Source organism: Zootoca vivipara, chromosome 3 (assembly GCF_965207765.1).
Source record: "Zootoca vivipara chromosome 3, rZooViv2.hap1.1, whole genome shotgun sequence".
Taxonomy (NCBI): Eukaryota; Metazoa; Chordata; class Lepidosauria; order Squamata; family Lacertidae; genus Zootoca; species Zootoca vivipara.
The window spans coordinates 21,275,741-21,296,661 of NC_142586.1; the positions used below are offsets into that span (position 1 = coordinate 21,275,741).

General features: G+C 40.5%; 1 protein-coding gene across 1 annotated transcript in view; it reads left to right on the top strand.

The window, feature by feature from the left end:
- Positions 1-20,921, top strand: part of CSMD1 (CUB and Sushi multiple domains 1) — a 946,508-nt gene that overhangs the window by 872,410 nt on the left and 53,177 nt on the right. The window contains exons 50-53 of the mRNA XM_035109950.3: positions 4,980-5,165; positions 11,459-11,653; positions 13,873-14,046; positions 18,630-18,803. Coding sequence (XP_034965841.3) covers positions 4,980-5,165; positions 11,459-11,653; positions 13,873-14,046; positions 18,630-18,803 — 729 coding nt within the window. The remainder of the gene's footprint in view (positions 1-4,979; positions 5,166-11,458; positions 11,654-13,872; positions 14,047-18,629; positions 18,804-20,921) is intronic.

Below are 20,921 nucleotides of genomic sequence, written 5' to 3' on the forward strand. Positions count from 1 at the left end.
TATCATTCTGGTTTTTGATCGTATTTCTTATGCCTTTATAATAGAAGGTGAGTCCCACCGGGTTGTCCCATCTAAAACCAATGTCATTCCTTCTCAATACTTTAATGAAATCCCGGAATTTCTCCCTTTTGCGTAGCAATCTCGTAGGTACCTCTTTAAATATGGTTATTTCCCTCCCATCAATTGCCAGCTTGTTTATAAAACTTTGGCTAAGAATTTCGTTCCTCAGAGACATAGAATTAAATATTACTAGACAGTCCCCCGGGAGCTTTCTCGCCTTTGCCTTTGTTAGTTTTACTTTAATTCTAAATGCATTGGAGATTGCCCCCTCTATTTCCTCCTTGGTACGCCCCAACCAGTTTGCTATTCCATTTGCCAATTTTTCCTTAATGTTCTCCTCTTGCTCTTCGGGTAGGCCTCTGAATTTCAAGTTTTGCTGCCTCTGTCTAAGTTCCATGAGTGCCATGTTATCTAATATATCTTCTTTTTCCTTTTTTTAATTTAGCTATCTCCTCCCTTAAGCCTTCTGTTTCCTTTTTTATCTCTTTCACCTCTTTCTGCACTCTTTTAGTGCTTTCTTCCAGACCCTTGGTTTTCCCTGCTACTTCTTTAATTTCTTGAGATAGTTCACCCACCACCTTCTCAAATTTTTGATCTATTGAGGTCTGTATATCTTCCAATTTTTTTTCAATATTCTGTTCACTTTGCTTAATTTCTTTTTTTATTTCATTTAGGAATCCCTCCCAGTCTCTACCTTCCTCCTGTCTGGAGGAACGTCTATCAGTTGGGGTTGTCATCGGTTTCGCACCTCTTTTCTCCCCCATTGTCTGGCCGCTTTCCCTCCCCTCTATACTTTGCTAATTTTGACCCCTCTTACCCCCAAGATCTCCTACTTCTACCAGTTATTCAAATATATAGAGGAGACCAGAGACGGAGATAAGAATAGGGGAGCAGTCCAGATAATGGGAGAAAGAAAGGAGAAGAGAAAAAACTCTCCCCCCTCCCTCCTTCCCCAAAGTCTCAGTAGCGCGTTGTTACTGTTTTGTAGGTGGAGTTAGTTTCCTGCTTCTTCCGTTACGACGATACCGGTTCCCAACTGGAAGGCTCCTTATAATCCTATTAGAGTTCAGTAGATCAATATTTATACAGTCTTTCTAAAGTAGTGTTAGTCCACGAATGCTTGAAGCAGGGATTCAGACCCAAATTACAGGTAGGGAGTTCAATTAACGCCAATGGACCTAAGACAGAGCAATCCTCATGTGATACGGAGGGTGGCAAAGTTATCCCTTGCAGTACGTGGGGAGAGAGCAATTCTATATTACTGGGCGTCTCCTCGACGATACACTGGGGAAGGAGGAGGGTAACGCATGTAACTCATTCCTTCATAGACTCCTTTGTTCAGACACCACTTGGAATAGCGCTACACGTTTCCGCCGTATATCCGCAGGAAATAGGTCAAGTTTGTGTCTCACAAGTTATCTTTTTCTGCAGTGGTATAGCCCCAAAATATTCGTAACAGTCCCAATATGTTAACTTCTTTCACCTTATAACCCGACCAGACGCTGACTTCCAGTAATGGAGAGAAAACTCCTAGGTAAATTTCTCCTCCGCCTAAACAAATCCAAGAACGTAGACCATAAGATAGTTTTACCTTATTTGAGAGGGGGGAGGCGGGTCTTCCAGGCTCTATCGCTAGAGCGGCGTCGGCTTTTCCCCCCTCACCCGATAGAATGTTTCTTTTGCGCTATGTAGCTAGATCCCTTCGGCGTCTTCCTGCAACCTTGTAGCGGGCGCCATCTTCTACACCAAATCGAGAGAGAGGATCCGAGATATCTTGCTGTGTTCTCTGGCGCTTGGCAGTCTTCCCAGCTTGCCGAGATATCTTGCCAAGACTGCCTATAATTCACGGAGGCTTGCTGCTTGCCACGGGAGCCTGAGGCTGCGTGGGGCGTGGTTGGCGATGTACTCCCTCGCACCCGCCACTCAATCCTCCTTCGGGACCACTAATTCGGGACCCCGAAAAGGAGGAGAGCGGCTCCGGGCGCCGCTGAGTACCCTCAAGTTCAAGGTAAATCCCCCTTGAATCTCGGGTCTGCTAGCCTTGCAGAACCCGGTAAATTCCACGCCTCAACCGGAGCGACCACAGAGCGGTCGCTGCGCGCTCCCTTCCGTGTCCGCAGCTCACCGGAAGCATAGTTTTTTGTTTTCAGGTTTGATCTTCTAGCAGTCCATGGGACTCTCAAGAGTCTCCTCCAGCACCATAATTCAAAAGCATCAATTCTTCGGCGATCAGCCTTCTTTATGGTCCAGCTCTCACTTCCATACATCACTACTGGGAAAACCATAGCTTTAACTATACGGACCTTTGTCGGCAAGGTGATGTCTCTGCTTTTTAAGATGCTGTCTAGGTTTGTCATTGCTTTTCTCCCAAGAAGCAGGCGTCTTTTAATTTCGTGACTGCTGTCACCATCTGCAGTGATCAAGGAGCCCAAGAAAATAAAATCTCTCACTGCCTCCATTTCTTCCCCTTCTATTTGCCAGGAGGTGATGGGACCAGTGGCCATGATCTTGGTTTTTTTGATGTTGAGCTTCAGACCATATTTTGTGCTCTCCTCTTTCACCCTCATTAAAAGGTTCTTTAATTCCTCCTCACTTTCTGCCATCAAGGTTGTGTCATCTGCATATCTGTGGTTGTTGATATTTTTTCCGGCAATCTTAATTCCTGCTTGGGATTCATCTAGTCCAGCCTTTCGCATGATGAATTCTGCATATAAGTTAAATAAGCAGGGAGACAATATACAACCTTGTCGTACTCCTTTCCCAATTTTGAACCAATCAGTTGTTCCATATCCAGTTCTAACTGTAGCTTCTTGTCCCACATAGAGATTTCTCAGGAGACAGATGAGGTGATCAGGCACTCCCATTTCTTTAAGAACTTGCCATAGTTTGCTGTGGTCGACACAGTCAAAGGCTTTTGCATAGTCAATGAAGCAGAAGTAGACGTTTTTCTGGAACTCTCTAGCTTTCTCCATAATCCAGCGCATGTTTGCTATCTGGTCTCTGGTTCCTCTGCCCTTTCGAAATCCAGCTTGCACTTCTGGGAGTTCTCGGTCCACATACTGCCTAAGCCTGCCTTGTAGAATTTTAAGCATAACCTTGCTAGCGTTATGTAGAATTTTGTAGAATTTTAAGCATAACCTTGCAGAGCAATTTAGAAATGCTTAAAATAAAGAGCAGAAGGACAATTCAGTTTAAAAGCCTTGCTGTATTTTAGAAAAGTGCTTAAACAGGATTCTTTGGGGGAAGCCTTGTGCTTCAAAAGTATGGTGTGTTCACATTCTGGGATCTTATGGTGGCATCCTAACTTTGGAAAAGCTACCCCAACAAGATTTGCAAGGGACCTACAACCTAATTCATATTAGAGGAAGTAGCTCTATATGCACTACAGATTATTTAGGCTCTTTAAATCAAAGCCATTTTTGAACTGTTCCTTGAAACAAACTAGTAGCCCATGACATGTTTAATGCTGAGGAGGTGTGCTTTCAAACTGATACGCTTTCAGTGAATTTAAATCAAACTTTTCCCTTGGTCTTGTTCTTTTAAACAACGGTGTCTAGCTGCTTGCAAGAGCTAGAAAGCACTGTTGCAGGCTTGTTGAATATTGTGACTAAAAGTCCCCTGGAAGTGACATTGTGTTACAATGTGCCACCTCTTCCGGTGGCCATTCGTTTCACTGTACAAATGTACCAGGAAGATGTAGCACATCATAACACATGGCCACTTACAGAAGACTGTAAACCAAAGGTTTTGATGAGTATGATAGAATCATAGAATCGTAGAGTTGGAAGAGACCACAAGGGCCATCCAGTCCAACCCCCTGCCGAGCAGGAAACACCATCAAAGCATTCTTGACATATGCCTGTCAAGCCTCTGCTTAAAGACCTCCAAAGAAGGAGACTCCACCACACTCCTTGGTAGCAAATTCCACTGCCAAACAGCTCTTACTGTCAGGAAGTTCTTCCTAATGTTTAGGTGGAATCTTCTTTCTTGTAGTTTGAATCCATTGCTCCGTGTCCGCTTCTCTGGAGCAGCAGAAAACAACCTTTCTCCCTCCTCTATATGACATCCTTTTATATATTTGAACATGGCTATCATATCACCCCTTAACCTTCTCTTCTCCAGGCTAAACATACCCAGCTCCCTAAGCCGTTCCTCCTAAGGCATCGTTTCCAGGCCTTTGACCATTTTGGTTGCCCTCTTCTGGACACGTTCCACAAGCACCACATAAAAAGAAACAAAGAACCAAGAAGTCCTTTGATCACGTTGCACAAATGTAGGTTGGAACGACTCCTGCCTGGGAAAGTGTGTTCTCCTTCATGGAGAGCACGTGTTGCAGTGGGGGCAAACAAGACATCCCTCTGTTGCTTGGCGGTTTAGTTTGGATGGCCACAAATCTTATTGGGCACCTCTTGGTCGTTGGGGAGAATTTGATGTTGCAGTTTATGATTGATGGCCAAGGGGCTATTTATTCCCTGTGCGCACAGTTTAGACTATTAAGTGACTCCTTCCAAGCTCTTGATGAATATATTTTCATTATTTTGGAAATGGAAAACATAACAAAACTATAACAAATGAAATGGTTGGTTTCCACCTCAAACTGAAAAAAGTTATACTCATAAGCAGCCCAGATCAGCATTTGAGCAAAGAGTATCTATACTGAGATCCATTATTCAAATATAAGAAATATTCATGTTTTATATCTGTTTCCATACTATTATATGGGAAAATGTTTTATTATTGTTTCTTTTGTTATTAGGCCTCAGCACTATTATTATAAAATGAGTCTCTTAGCAGCAGTAATAAGATAAATGTGTAATGTATAAATTATTATTATTATTTCCTGTACAGTTACAGATTTGACAACATTAATGATTACTTCCTGAGGCAAATAGCTTTTCTACTTTTCTTCCTCTTTTCAGCTGTATCTTGTGGTATTCCGGAATCTCCCGGAAATGGCTCAGTCTGGGGTAATGAGTTTATTTTGGGCAGCAGAGTGATATATGAATGTAATGAGGGCTTCAAGCTAGATTCTAGTCAACAAGCAACAGCAGTGTGTCAAGAAGATGGATTGTGGAGCAATAAAGGGAGGCCGCCCGTCTGCAAACGTAAGTACAGAATTCAGAAAAACATACACCCTTTCAAAAACTATATTTTACTACTTCTCAATATTGAGTACATAGAATCCCCCCCCCCCAAAAAAATGAGATGGCAAATCTGAGTTGAATCTGAGTTTAGAAAGCTCTGGCCAACTCCAGGGCAACACTTAGTCAGCCCACCACCAATCACACTTCATCTCCCTTAACTGAGCCATAACATCCATTAGCTTAGCTTACAGAATGGCATTGGGATGGGGAAGATATTACGTAAACACCACTACATTTATGTGGAGTTGGGCTGGTCTGAACCCACATTTTACTCTCCTAGTTCTTTTCCCTGTTGGAAGTAGAAATGGAGGATTTACTTGTCATCGGTTGCACTTTGTTGAAAGGAGGCAAAATACCATTTTTTCCCGTGTATAAGGGGAGGTTTTTCTATTTAAAAATTGTCTTAGAAATTGGGGGTCATCCTATACACGGATAGTGCAGGGGGGGGGGGAAATGTGTGATTGGTTGCTGCCATGAGCCGGAGATTGTCAGTGGCTATTGGGTGAGTTATTGGTGGCTGCGGCAAGGTCTAGTGTTGACTGGATGTCACTGCAGCAATTGGGCGGGCGATTGGCGGCTTCTTCCGGCGAGGGGACAGACGATAGGTGGCTCTTGTGACACGTGAGAGAGGCAAGCATAGGTCTGCGGAGGTGAGCGATTTTCGGCAATCCCCCCTATAAAAAGCTCAACAACTCTGGGCCACCCCCCTAAGTAAAGCTCAACAACTATGGGCAATCCTCTCCCCCCCCCAAAGTAAGTTCAACAACTCTGGGCAATCTCCCCCATATCCTTAATTTGGAGTCCCCCAAATAGGGGGCGTCTTATACATGGGGGCATGTTATACACGGAAAAATATGGTAATTCAGTGGAACGAGCGTTCCTTAGCTCTTCTAGCTGGAGCTGGCTGTTTCATATGCAGATGATACAGATATGACTAATGGAGATGAATGAAGGAACAACCACAAACAGGCTTAGTGGCGAAGATCTTTGAGCTAAGAGTTGATTTTGGAATTGGAAATGTTAGTAGTGGTGTTTAGTCATGTCATTCCTGTCAGCAATGAGTGGCAGACCCAACAAATTGTTGTGGGAAGCCCTAAGCCTCATACAAACAGCTTGAGAAGTGATAGATCTGAGCTTTCTCTAAAGGAAATTTCAGACACTGTACCTAGAATAATGTTGTCTTCTACGGCTGCACAGCTATGCATCCATGCAAAACTAGCACAAAGATCGTCTTTCCTTCCAACTCTACAGTTATATGATTCTATGAAATGTACACATTACAACAAGGTTTTGGGCCCACGCTTCTTTCTCAAACTTTCACATCAAATACTTCTATTGGACCTTATTTTCCTCTTGGTCTATGCCTCTTTGAGTCATACTTGTCCTAAGAAACCCAGACAATTCAATTGGAAATGCAGAGATTGCAAGAAAGAAGTATTTCTTTTTCTTAATAATTGTTCATTGTCATTGCACAGCAACTACTGACCAATCCCTCAATAACTTAATGGCGTGCCCAATTGCCAGTTTTCTTTATCTATAAAAAACATGGATAATATTTTCAGTTTGCTTATTGGCTGCAGAAGGGGGAAAGGAGGAGACACCTTTTAAAATCTACTTGTTTCCCTTCTATGGCCACTACTTGAAACCAGCATAATTTATTGTATATTTGATTAATTCTGCTTCTTCTATAGAGGTTTTATGGGATTCTTCTATAGTTTAAACATAGTTATGTCAGCTCAGTGCATTTGAATGAATTAGTTTGCATTGGGTGCTTATATTATTAAAACAGCGTTATAGTTTTCTTTTCCTTTCTAGAAAATATTTCTAGGCTCTTTTCATAACTGTGTTGTGACATTTTCCTTTCTGTATTTGATAAACATGAACTTTCTGACATGCCATTATCATTTGGGAGATAACTATGCACAATTTCTTTCAGCTCATAATACAGTTTATTATACTGACACCACCTTTCTGCATATCAAAATGTGTTGTTGCATTTGGGATCATTCTTCCCCCTCTTCGTGCAGCAATCAAACCTTACATTTTCACCTCTTAAGAGCACCAAAGCCTACTTTTCAAAAATTTCATTGTAACAGTGTGATGGGTATGTTAAAAATACTTTGACCAAACCACATAACCACATAATAATAGAAAACTGGACCTTGCCTTTGCTTGATCCTATTTAGATGGTTTCTAATTAATATATTATTTTGGTTTATTTTTCTAAACTACTCTTAAAAATTCAGGGAAAGCTGGTTTATGCGTTTAATAAATAATGTTGCTGCTGATGGACTGGTCATTATAACTGATTCTTACTTGAAAGAGAAGCCAGGCCAGCTTATTTTAAAATCATAAAAGAAACCTATTTTTTTTGATGTTTAACACTTCTATTATCCAGATACAAAATATTGGATAACAAAAAATTGAAGGCAAATTTGGAGATTTCTGCTTAGGAAAAAAAGCTGAGAAATGATCAAGAAATGCTAAGAGACTTTTGATAAGACTCTCAAAGCTTCTCATTGGACTAGAAGAATGGAGTTTCACAGACCCCTTAAGTTTATAGTGAATTCCTCCCAGGGTGATATCCAAGGTGAATTTCAAGATTATGTCTTGGCCAAAACTGCTGAGAGCTTTGGCAGGAAGACAAACATATTTTGATAAACCAGTACAATTTACCACCAGTTAGCTTTCATACCTCCATGTCATAAAAAAGGACATCAAAACCCAAGTACAGTAGTTAATGGTAAATGGTAATTGGTGTAGAATTTGCTCTCTTGTCAGTTGCAACCCTCAAAATTAGTAGACATCTGGTGGAGGAGTGAGTTAGGCTCAGAAAAATTCATAATTACTAGATATACCAACAAAACCTTGGGGTTTTGTTACACTAACCTCATAGAACATCACTATGAGCCCCTGATATATATTTTTTCTCCAGCTCGGATTGCATTCTTATCTGGAAAAGAATTCCCAAGTTTACTCATCTTCTCACCCAGCCATCAGCCTGGTTTCCTCTTAACAACACTTACCTGGCTTGGACCAGTGTCTGTCTGGGACATTGGTAAAGGTAAAGGGACCCCTGACCATTAGGTCCAGTTGTGACCGACTCTGGGGTTGCGGCGCTCATCTCGCTTTACTGGCCGAGGGAGCCGGCATACAGCTTCCGGATCATGTGGCCAGCATGACTAAGCCACTTCTGGCGAACCAGAGCAGCGCACGGAAATGTTGTTTGCCTTCCCGCCAGAGCGGTACCTATTTATCTACTTGCACTTGACATGCTTTAGAACTGCTAGGATGGCAGGAGCTGGGACCGAGCAACGGGAGCTCACCCCGTTGCGGGGATTCGAACCGCCGACCTTCTGATCGGCGAGCCCTAGGCTCAGTGGTTTAACCCACAGTGCCACCTGCGTCTCTTAGGGACATTGGTAGTGCCAATTAATAAAGGACTGAGTGCCAGATCAGTCTGAGTAATAAAATCAGCTATTTAATCTTTTCTTTTTCTTAAAGGAAACAGTATTATTTTCTGAGCCACTATGATTTATCATGGAGGGGAGAGGGTAAAGTTACCTATCACTAGTACCTAGGTTAATTAGAAGTCCATTTCACAATCCAGTCAGCCTTTTGGGTGATGTTTAAACCATTATTTCACTCTTTGAAGGCTGCAGTCTAGAATACAGGTTAGAGGTAGTTAAGTCTACTTAAAATTTAAATTGATGGGCCTTTTTCTGTTCTGTATCTCCAGCACTGGCTACAAGGTGAATCTGATAGTTCTCCGCCTTCCCAGTTATTCTGGAGTGACATACGTCCGTACTTTGAAATACTTTTTACCTCAGAAATAATCCTCTGTTTTGGCAGTGCACATGAGTGTTGGTGTAGGTAAATAATCTCATTCTAGTGATGTGACATATAATCATACTTGAAGGATGTAATTACATTTGCTTCACTATACTTGGAAGCAGGCAGCAGTTAATACATATATCAACAGAAACAAATCAGCATAGAAAAGAGGACAGCATTTTCCCTCTACATCTAGACAAATCTGACATCATCTCTGATTCAGACGCCATGTATAAAAATAGCAAGTGTCACTGGTGTCTGAGGTATAAGAGAGAGACTGATGGGTGTCTCAGTAATTTGTTCTAAATACAGCAGCTGTTAAGTAGGCTGTATTTTAATTCAAGAATAAAGCAGTTCTGATAAATCAGAGGAATTTGCTGCAAAATTAAATGGCACCGTGGCACAAACAGTTTTCTGTCACTTATATATTTAACGGCTTTGCATATTCTTTTTTAAATAATAATAATAATGCTATAGCCATTACCATATTCTCTGCACATTTTATTTTTTTCCAGTGTGCAGAGAGATGTATATAGAAAGAGAAACAGGTAGACAAAGAGACACAAGGTCACATTGGCGATCTTGACCCACTTGTTATTTCTCAGTTCAGCACACTTGTTTTGAGGATAATAAAGGCAGAAGAACCTTGCATAGCATCCTTGGTGCTTGTTGAAATAAATAGGTAGATCTAAAAAGTCACAGACTTCCAGCTGCCAGAAAGTTCCTTCAACACCAACTGGTAGAAGAGATGGAGAAGGTCTCAGAAGAGAGGAATTGGTCTGCCTTGCTCCCTGACTCCCTATCAGCCCACCCAAATGATTGCGTATCTATCTCACCTATTCACCCTAAAGCCTCTGAGAATGCATAGCCTTGAATGAATTATCCAGATCCCATAAAAAAGATGAAATGTCAGGAACCACCCTCCTTATATAGTGTCATCTAATCTCTCTCCTGAACTGAACCATAACATCCATTAGCTTCCAGAATGACTTTGGGATGGGGGAGATATTATGTAAACACCACTACATTTATGTGGAGTTGGGCTGGCCTGAACCAGCATTTTACTCTCCTAGTCCATTTTCCTGTTTGAAGTGGAAATGGAGGATTTACTTGTCATCGGTTACGCTTTGTTGAAAGTAGGCAAAATAATCCAGTGGAACAAGGACCATTCGATATTCCTAGATAAATAAGTCATCGACTGTTGGCTTTGGCTATACCAAACTAGGGTTGGAATTTTCCACTGGGGTGCGCATTATAGATGTAAAATATCTTTCCAACACTCTTTTTTTAATAAAAAAAATCAGTAATATCTGAGGCATACTCCCCTATCCCAATAGTTTTAGTGCTTGCCCCATGCTTAGAAAACAATGAATCCCATCAGTTTTCTACTTGCCCCATGCTTTCTACGTACATGTCAGAGCAGTTTTGCCTTTGCCCCATTGCTTTCCCCTAGAAAACCTGCTATTTGGTGATAAATCAGAGCAAGCAGGAATCCACAGAAAACCCGATTGCCTTTTGCTCCAATTCAGTGCTAAATTGGCAGGACAAACGGAAGTGTGGAAGAGCCCTTACTCCTACTATTCTCTCTAATGTGCCTGCTTTCTGCGCTTATACCTCTGTTCTACTCTTCTAAATTTTATGTAGAATTTAGTTTTAGTATTCTGCTTCTCTCCCCCCCCATTAACTTTCCTCTCTATCCCCCATACCCTTTGACATCTCTGTGAGACTGCTCTTTTTCCTGCATCTGTTTGATGACGGTGTTACCTGCCCTGAACCAATTGGGCAGGGTGGGCTACGGTGTTAGAACATGTTTTCAGATAAGATTGCTCTATTTTGTAAATCCCCCCCACCTGTCTTACATACAAAGCATCAGAATGGAACACACCAAGCTTGTTTTAAAAGAAATACCACACAGATTAAAGATTGGTTAGAATCTTAAATGAAGCTTTTGGAAACGGCATCTGTGTTTCCCATTAGGTAGCAGTTTACTATTCCCTATTCAGTCTCCACTGAGCATAATACACTTTTGGCCATGATGCTAAACACATTCTATGCCAACAGAACAATACAGGTTTTAGAGTGCCAGTGGGCGTTATCTCTTACAGCTTATTATTAATACATTCTTCTTTCTATGCAAACTGTACAACTTCACCTCTTAATCAGACTTTAAAGAAAGTATCCATATTATAAAACTGGAACAGTACATTTCCCCCCTCCCCTCATTTCTTAATTGAAACAGCCTCCCAGTGTTGGTGTTGAAACAAGTGTAAGGTGCTATGCACTGGAATGTGCATTTGAGAAATGTTCATAGCATGCTCAATTTCACCAGGAAAAGTCTGCTGTCAATAGGACGATGATTCATCTTCTGTGAAGTAATATTGGAAGGAAAGTGCTAATACTAAAGTGTCCTTGCTTCACAGCTGTGACTTGCCCCAGCATTGAGAGCCTGCTCTCAGAACATGTTGTCTGGAGACTGATTTCTGGGTCGGTGAATGAGTTTGGCGCACAAGTCATGCTGAGTTGCAGCCCTGGCTATTATTTAGAGGGTCAGAGACTCATGCTGTGTAAAACTAATGGAACATGGAGTGATGCTGATGAGAGACCGGTGTGCAAGGGTAAGAAACATTTATTTACACAGTGCTCAGTTCTGTCCAAAGATATAGCTTCTATTTTTCTACCAACACAAGTAAAGGAACTAATATCTGTTAATAGCTTTTCTTTTCTGAAATATTTGAGGGCAATCCATCAAGAAGGTATGCAAACCTCATTCAAATAAATGGGCCCTGCACCAAAACACGGAAACCCTGTAATCATACAGGGTTGTATATAATGTTGTCCTGCTGCTAACAGGCAGTTCTTTCATCCAGCGGAGGTTTCTGTGGACAGAACATGGAGGAGGCCATTTTTGCTTAATATTCCCCCCTGTGTGTCTCCTCCATCTGATCTAATGGGTTGGGAGATCATTGAGAACAGTGTGGGAGGAAGTGTGGAGGTTTTGCAGGAGAAATGAGGAACCTGTGCAAAAAATTTTTCCTCCACAATCTGCTCATGGAAGCTGTTGCTGTATCGTGAATGGAAGGATTACACTGGAGGTGCCCTATTACAAAAAATGAGTTATGTTAATTGATTTTCAAGTGTAGTTATAGCAAATATTTATAAATATTTATGTCAGTTTGCTAGATACAGTGTTCTAGAGCCCTGTACATCCACCAGTGCATACAAGATACAATTGGGCACATACTTTGAGTAGAGGGGGCAATTTCACATGCATTAAGAAATATACATGCCTATCTGTTTCCTTTCTTGAAATGAACAAGGAAACTCTTGAGGATGTGAGAAAGGGCTTCATATGCAGATCAGATCTCCGCATCTGTAAGAGTAGTTTGTATTGTACATATGACATGCATCATTTAATTAAATGAATTATTTGTCCATTCTCAAGAGCCTTTATTCAAATAAATTCATGTATTCATTGTTCCTATTACAGATTAAATTAATTGTGAATGGTGCCCATCAATTACATTCAACTGTAATTAGACAAACGGCTAATTAACCATGGATTATCTGAATACCGAAGTAATCCAGATCAGTCAAACATGAGCTGAGCAATCTATTTGATCTTCAGAAATTAAAATTCATTAAATATTTGAGGCTGTTAAACTATTTATTACTATGCTTCTGAAAGATAATATAATAAAAACACTACAGATTACGTTATTCATTATGTAAGCACAGAGTGCTATCATTGTATGTAGTCTGGAATCCAGAGAGTCACACAGCTGGTCCTGTGCACACAGGGGATTTTGGACTTGGGAGGCCGCTGCTCAAGAACCACATGTCACAAAGCCAGTTGTCTTTTAACCCGGAGGAAATTTCAAAAACTGAGTGTGACATATGGTGAAACGATCTACTGCTCAAAATTAAAATTAAAAACCCAGTCGTGAATGCTTCCAAGTTTTCAGTCATGTGTAAAATAATCCTTTTGCACCTTGTAAAGCGTTGGCAAATAAAGCGTGGAAGGTGGTTTTGAGCTGCTGTACCAGAAAAGCTGGCATATCAGCATGGAGGTGAGAATGCACATTGTATCACTTCCGTGCTGCTTAAATTGCCTCCAAGTCACAGTTATGCACAGAATCGTACTCCATCTATTGTTTCCATTACTTCATTGTTTATTGACTATGTTTCCTTTAGCGTGTTGCTAAGCCCAGGTGTTTTCTTCCAATAGCGTTGTACATAATTGATCGGGTCTTACTGTAAAGCAGGGGTGAAGAAGCACAGGCCTGGGGGCCAAATAGTCTTCCAAGCCTCTTTGCAAGGCCCTCAAGACTCTCCATGCCCTCAGGCCTTGCTTGTTTATTGGCCCTGCTTGGCATTCTCTTTGAGTGTCTTTGTCTGGCTGGAAGGTGTGTTTGAACTCTGATAATGCTTCTGGATTGCCTGGATGGAAGATACAGAAGGCGGTATGAGGGTGTGAGTAAAAGTTAGCCCACTCACTCTATCAATGGATTAAGGAAAAGCAAGCAAACTATTTGAGACACCTAGATATTGCCTTGGAGAACTTACGTTCAGTAGGCATGAACCACTTGCTTTTCTTCCTCCCGTGCAAAGTATTGGAGCTCCCTAGGTCTTGAGGATTGGAAGTTGCCTTTAAGCTAAAGAGAAATGAGCGATTGAGCAAGTGGGTTTGTTTCTCTGGGGCAACCCAGTCAGATGGACGGGGTACAAATAATAAATCATTATTAAAGTAGTAGTAGTAGTATTCTTTGGGGCCCCAAATGACTCTAAGAGCCTCTCGCTGCTGCTCTAATGTAAGCACTTCATTTTCCCTTTTCAGTTATTTCCTGTGGCAGTCTTCCATCTCCACCAAATGGTAATAAGATTGGAACTCTGACCATATATGGAGCCACAGCAATATTCACCTGCAACACTGGCTATACCCTAGTTGGTTCTCATGTACGTGAATGCCTAGTGAATGGGCTTTGGAGTGGCACTGAAACGCAATGTCTCGGTAAGTACAAATTGCAGCAAAAATCTAAAACCCCAAAAGGCAAATGTCTTGTGAAGGATATGAGTTTAGTTTTGTAAATTTAGTTCACACAATTTCAGTAAATGGTATTGTTCGTATTGGTAACTTTGTGTTACAGCTTGAGGCACTGATTTCTTGAGCACACATGGAAGGAAATATATTTATAAATAGGTTGGTGTTTAAAGGGGATGGATTCTTCATTTCTCAAATATCTGAGGATTCCATTCTCAGCAGAATCCTTGGCAAGGATCTCAATTTATAGTATAGCACCCATTGTAAACTTTTCTTTTCCAGCTTGCTCCTAGAAGGCAAAAACTCTTTCCACGTTGCTCTCAAACATTCCTTATTGAGACGGTTTTAAAAACCAGGTAGAATATAGGGACAAAGCAATCACAGGATCCCCAACAAGAAAATTACACCGCACATGATATTTTCACAAAGTAACAGGAAACCTCAGAGAAAACACAATCCCAAGGAACTGATGCTGTTTCTGATTTCAAAATACTGTCAACAAAGTATACAGAGCAAAAAGTGGTGGGCTTTCTTTTCTTTTTTTTTTGGTATGACTTATTTCTATCGTCATAGTTGGCATCTTCTAAAATCCATATTAATAAAACTACAGCCATTAGTATTCAAAGAGGAATTTCTTTATATTGAAAACTACACACACACACACACACACAGTTCAAATGCTCGTTTCCAATTTTAGCTGCACAGATCAGGAACTTGTCATTACCATAAGCATGTTACAGCTCAGAAGTTAGATTTTTGAGTCTGGCCTCTTGCCCCTGCTGCTTTTATATTAACATTTTCTTTTAAAAAATGTAATAAGCTGTATTAGTAGTCTTACAATACATTACATATGCCCAGTATATAGTACATATCTTAAAGTAAATTGAAATTTCAATCATGTACACACAAAAAGGGGAAAAAAACCCATATACTTAATCTTTTCTTGCATAATTATGAACCTTAAGCGTCAGCTGTATTTATGCTACTTTTTATGAGATCATTAACAAAAATTATTAGCAAAGATTATTAACAAAAAATATCATAAAGACTTTGGACTTCCTGTCAATTCCCATTGTATGATTTTGTTCTAATAGTGAATGTACCTAACATTATTAATCTATTCTTTATATATTATCTAATACATTCTTACAGCAATTTGTACCATTGCTCTTATTTCTCATATATTGTATTTCTTTATCCAAGGTCAATCAAATGCTGCCATAGACAAAAAAAAAAAACCCCACTGGTATATTTTTGTACATATCTCTTATATTTATCCCATTTTTGTGCAAATTCTTGTCTTGAACTGCCCCTCAGGCTGTTGTTCAATTGCGGCATTTCCACATATTCTTGTAACTTACGGTACTCTGCCAACCCATTATAGTTGGAACATTTCCCCCTTTTCAGTTCTTTGCTACTAGTGTTCAGGCTGCTGCCGTAGCATATAGAAATATTTCTCTTAAATTTTTCAGGCTATCTTTACCAACAATGCTTAACAAGAATGCTTCTGGCTTTTTTTAAAAAATGTTAATCCAAAGATTTTTTTTCAGCTCCAAAACACTCTCATTTTTTTGCATGTCCACCACATGTGGTTCATGTCTCCATTACAGTTGTCACTCATTTCAGTTCAAATGTATAGATCACATAGTGGTTGTTTAGATTTCAGTGGTGAGTAATTTAATGAGAGAGAAATCTGAGCACATTCAAGCATTACTCAGTATATACCCAGCCGAGTTATTTTATGAAATAAGATAAGATATCTTTATTGTCATTGTCACCTTGCGGGAACAACGAAATTACTCAGTTGCTACATCCACTCAGATAAAGCATTCCACATAATCCAAAATTACTATAAAACCTAATTAAAAACAGTAAATAACAAGTAAAATAAGATGACTTCAAAGTCCAGACTTTCCATTTAAGGCCAAAATCGCTCTAGAGAAGAAACGAGATGGCTCGTTCTTGCCTGCATTGTTCTATATCTCCATCCCGATCGCAGGAGCTCAAAGAAATGGTGACCAGCGTGCGTTGGATCTCTTGATATGTCTAGTGCTTTTCTATGACACCTGGTGGTGTAGATTTGTTCCAAGGTGGAGAGTGAGCAGCCAATAATGCTCTCTGCTGTTTTAATAGGGCTAATATGTGTGTGCTCAGGCATTTCAGGTACATATTTGCAACCATTTCAATAGAAAACATTTTGTGCAGTCCTATGCACTATTGCCCTGTATCAAAGCACCATTGAAATCAGTGGGTCTGACTTTGCACTAATCTATACTCTGTTACTGTCAATTGGAATTTTGTCAAGTGATTTTTATAATTTTATATCCTAATAGAAGTTCTGGAATATTTTTTTTATTACCTCATATATGCATAATTGAACAGAAGTCCTAATATTTAAAGCAATTATGCACTATAAACTCTATAAGATCCTGTAGATCCTGCTATAAGGGACAGCCTTGCATAAACACAGGTATTTATAGGCCTAGATAATTTTCACACACAAAGCTTTTGACCCTCCAGATGTTGCTGATCTACAACTCACATCATTGATACTTGCCCTGTACCTACTCTACTCAATCAATGAATGGCTGTCTCCTATTACATTCCTTAATTGTGAGTTCTCGCTGCCTTGCATACACAGAGAGAAATCACAGAACCAAAAATGTATTTTGGAGTCTGGTCTACTAGGGTAATTTCTAAGGAATTAAGTAGTCTACCAGGAAATTTTTATTTTCTAAAATAATGTACTGTGCCATGTTTCCAAGCTACAGTATTCCACCTTATCTAGCTTGCCCCCTCCTCCCAATCTCTTATGTATGCTCATGTATTAAGCTACACAAAAGAAAAAGAAAAAAGAATGATTAGATTGACATATAGTGTCTTAATACTGAATACATGTACTTTCCCCCTTTGATAGAAGACAACGTAAAATTAAACCTCCACCCCAGTTGCTTTTCTATTGTGTTTTATCAATGTGGATAAATGCATTGATAATGGGAGGAAGAGACATGAATGAATTGAAGACTATGAGAAACTGCACATGCAAAGCAGTCTTTGCAACATTTAGAAATAAAAAGTGGAAAAATGAAGGTTTATTGTTGCATCTGTTCCAAGATCATGTAATATGGAACACCAACAGCCAGTGAGAAACTCATATAAGGAGAAGTTTGGAAGCATCCTTACTTCAGCTCTCCACCCTATTCCCTATTGCAAAGTTTCCAATATGTTTATTATTCACCAGCTCATTCTGCTGTCTTTTCATGCTTTCCTTTCAAACACCTATAGGATGTCCAACATTGCCATTGTGTTTGTGGCTTTTGATCTAACAGAAGTATCCACTAACATAAGAAAATAGTTTTCTTCAATTTCACCTTCTCACTGCAGTCCCCTCCACATATAACCCCCCCCCCAAAAAAAATACTATTCCAAAATGTTGGTGGCTCCTCCAGAATAGTGTGGCCTAAATGCTCAGTGTATGTTTATGGAACTTTTTTAAAGGGAGGTTAGTCCATGTATGCCACTTTGGTGTAAATGTTTAATTATTGCAGTGACCTAATATCGAACCAGTCCAGCATTTTATCTCCCAAAAAATCCTGAAAGCACGGTTTATAAAAATAGATTTTCAACAGCCTCTTTAATATACTGAGGGCTAATTTGGCTTGATTGGAAGATTACATATATATTTGGTGTTTTATTGCCTTGCTTCTTAAGTTCGTCAGCTGTAAGGGTGTTTAATTTAACTAGGTTCAAAATGACAGGAAATCATTAAATCCACCAAGTGACATGATCTGTAAATGAAATAAATCACATGGAACATGCACACGGCTGTTAAGGTTCCTTCAGAAACAAATAATAATGGCAAGTTCCAAGTTAGTACCTTCCAGCCAGCCTGAGATCTCCTATGTTTTAATAAATCTGACTTCAATTATAGCTATTGCATTTCAGCTTCTCATTTTCACATCTGCAGGAACAACAGCAACAACAAAAATCAATATAGGATTATCTGGATTTGGGCTGGCTGAAAAGCATCAAAAAATGTATCCTTGTTTCCATAGAGCTGAATATCAGGATACATATGAAAGTGCACGCAGTTCACTGTGTGTGTTTAGCAATCTATGCTTCCTGCTTCCCAAATTTCTACTTTGCCCAAGCAGCACAGGTGTGGCAATAGGGCAGTTTCACAGCCGCCTCAACATGAGGAATCTCTCATGCAGAAGTCTGCATTATTTCTTTCAATTAATTCGCACGCTGGAAGAAAGTGCATCTACCGTTGTCATGGCCAGTTGCAGAACAGCCTTACAATCTGCACCAAGGGGCCAAGCTTCAGTTTTTTAATAAATTCATAAGAGCATGTTTGTTGAAGAGTGGACTGTAAATAAAGGGCAATTGAATCAATAGCAATGTTTTTCAGTTTTGCAGATATACCTCGCTGGGGGCTTAAGGCAATGTTTTTGTTTAACATTATTCTTGTTTACGATTGACTGCTATGTGAGCTGAAAGTGAAGTTTGTGTTCTTTTCTTCTGCCCCCCATCTCCCCCCCCTCTTATTCTAGCTGGACACTGTGGTTCTCCAGATCCTATTGTAAATGGCCACATTAGTGGAGACGGCTTCAGTTATCGTGACACTGTGGTGTACCAATGTAACCCTGGTTTTCGACTTGTCGGCACGTCTGTTCGGATATGCTTGCAAGACCACAAATGGTCTGGGCAAACACCAGTTTGTGTCTGTAAGTAACACCATTCGCAGTGTTCTCTAAGTAATAGCAAGCTGATCAGCTCTGAGATGGGTAAGAATGATAAACAATTGCTGGTAGAAAAGGATGTGTAGACATAACTGCCTTAAAATGCAGCTGGGTGTCCGTCTCCACCCCCACCCCCCAGAATTCAGATTGCAGCTGGTTGTGGGGGGAGGAACACATCAAAATGCAGTACAGTGGTACCTCGAGTTACAAACGCCTCAGGTTACAAACGCTTCAGGTTACAAACTCCGCTAACCTGGAAGAGTTACCTCGAGTTGAGAACTTTGCCCCAGGATGAGAATGGAAATCGTGTGCTGGCGGTGCAGCGGCAGCAAGAGGCCCCATTAGCGAAAGAACGCCTCTGGTGAAGAACAGTTTCAGGTTAAGAATGGACCTCCGGAACGAATTAAGTTTGTAACCAGAGGTGCCACTGTATTTAATAAGAAGCAACAGGATAAATACAGGACAGGTGTGGACTGTGATTAACAGGTACATTGCTTCCCAACCCAGTGGTGAGAGTGCACTGGGATTCAGAGTACAGTAAATGGGAGTGGGTATACACAGCACAAACCCAAGTTCAGCTTTGCAAGATAGTATTGGTTGATGCTGCTGCTTTAGCACCGGACTTGGAAGCAGTATCACCAGTCTCTTGCACAAGCACATGGCCTGAAGCAGGGGCGTACCCAGGATCAAAACTAGGGGGGGGGGACCATGGTCGTTCAGGGGCAGGGCCAAGGCACGGGAGGGGGGGCCACAAAGTGGGAACGTGGGCGGGGCTATGGAGCCCAGGTGAAACTGACTCCGGGAAACTGACTCCAGGGGAGAGCGCATGTGTGCGACCAGGGGCATCACAATAGGGGCGGGGGGGCCCGGGCTCCACTTTGTGGGGGACAGCGCCAATATCAACATGCCATCATATGATTTCTATGGTGCAACTGCATTTCAAATACATCACACTGATAACCACATTCCACTGGTGCCATGACTTAGCTATAGCCAGGCCTTGTTGAATAATTTTATCACATTGAACTCAGTTACAGCAGTCTTAAAATGTGAGCTGTAACAACATTATTGTAAACACCTTAATATTGCAAATAATATGCAGCTGTTGCATAAAGGCTACTAAGGAATGAAGGGAACAGAAGAATATTGCAGTTGCCATATTTTTTGATATGCCTTTACTTGCAAACACAACAGTTGCAAAGTGTTGGTCTGTCAAGAGGTTGGCAATGTGTGACAACAATAATGATGATGTGGTAAGACGAGACACAAGGGCTGAGACCTTTTGTTTCTGGAAGGCATCACAAAAAACAGCATCTGTCAAGAGTAATGAGGGGTGTAAACCGGAACTGACTGAGTGGAATATGCATTTGCCGAAAAGGACAATAATCTAAATACAAGCGTCCTTCACTACCGCAATTTTTACAGACAACCTCAATTTTGCATTGCAACAGCATACCACATATAATCTCTTCTGGCATCTCACTGAATTGTAGGATTCATGGTGAAGAAAGTGTCAGGTAACAAAAAAAACCCTTAATATGTTATTAGGAAAATTCAGATCACTCAGGAGGACAGATCACTCAGCAGCTATCAGTTATGAAAGCTAAAGATGGAACCTCCATACTACAAGGCAATATGCCTCTGTTTTCTAGTTTACCACTACGTACAGCAGAATATAGATATCATTACCATGTCTGTTTGTTCTCCTGGACAGAGTCTTTTTGTTGCATATTAAAAACATTCCTAATTTCTAGTAGTTTTAAAAAATAGTCTACTTTTAGAATTCATTTCCTTTAAAAATAACTCTTACTATGATAGGGAGTGTACTTTGAGATGCACAACTACACACACAAGGAGGAAATGTTGTTACTTAGATTTCCAAGTCTACGCCACTTGTGAACCATCAAACCCAACACAACCCACCAGCCATGTATGGCAGGCAACCAGAGGCTTTTCTTTTTTGCTGCCTGTTTAGAACTGTAAAAATGGCAGGGAGTGTCAAACATCCAGCATAGATAATACTATACCCTCAAGGTAGGAACTATGTTATATGCTCTGTATTGCACCTAGTATGATGTTGGCACCATATTTATATCACATAGA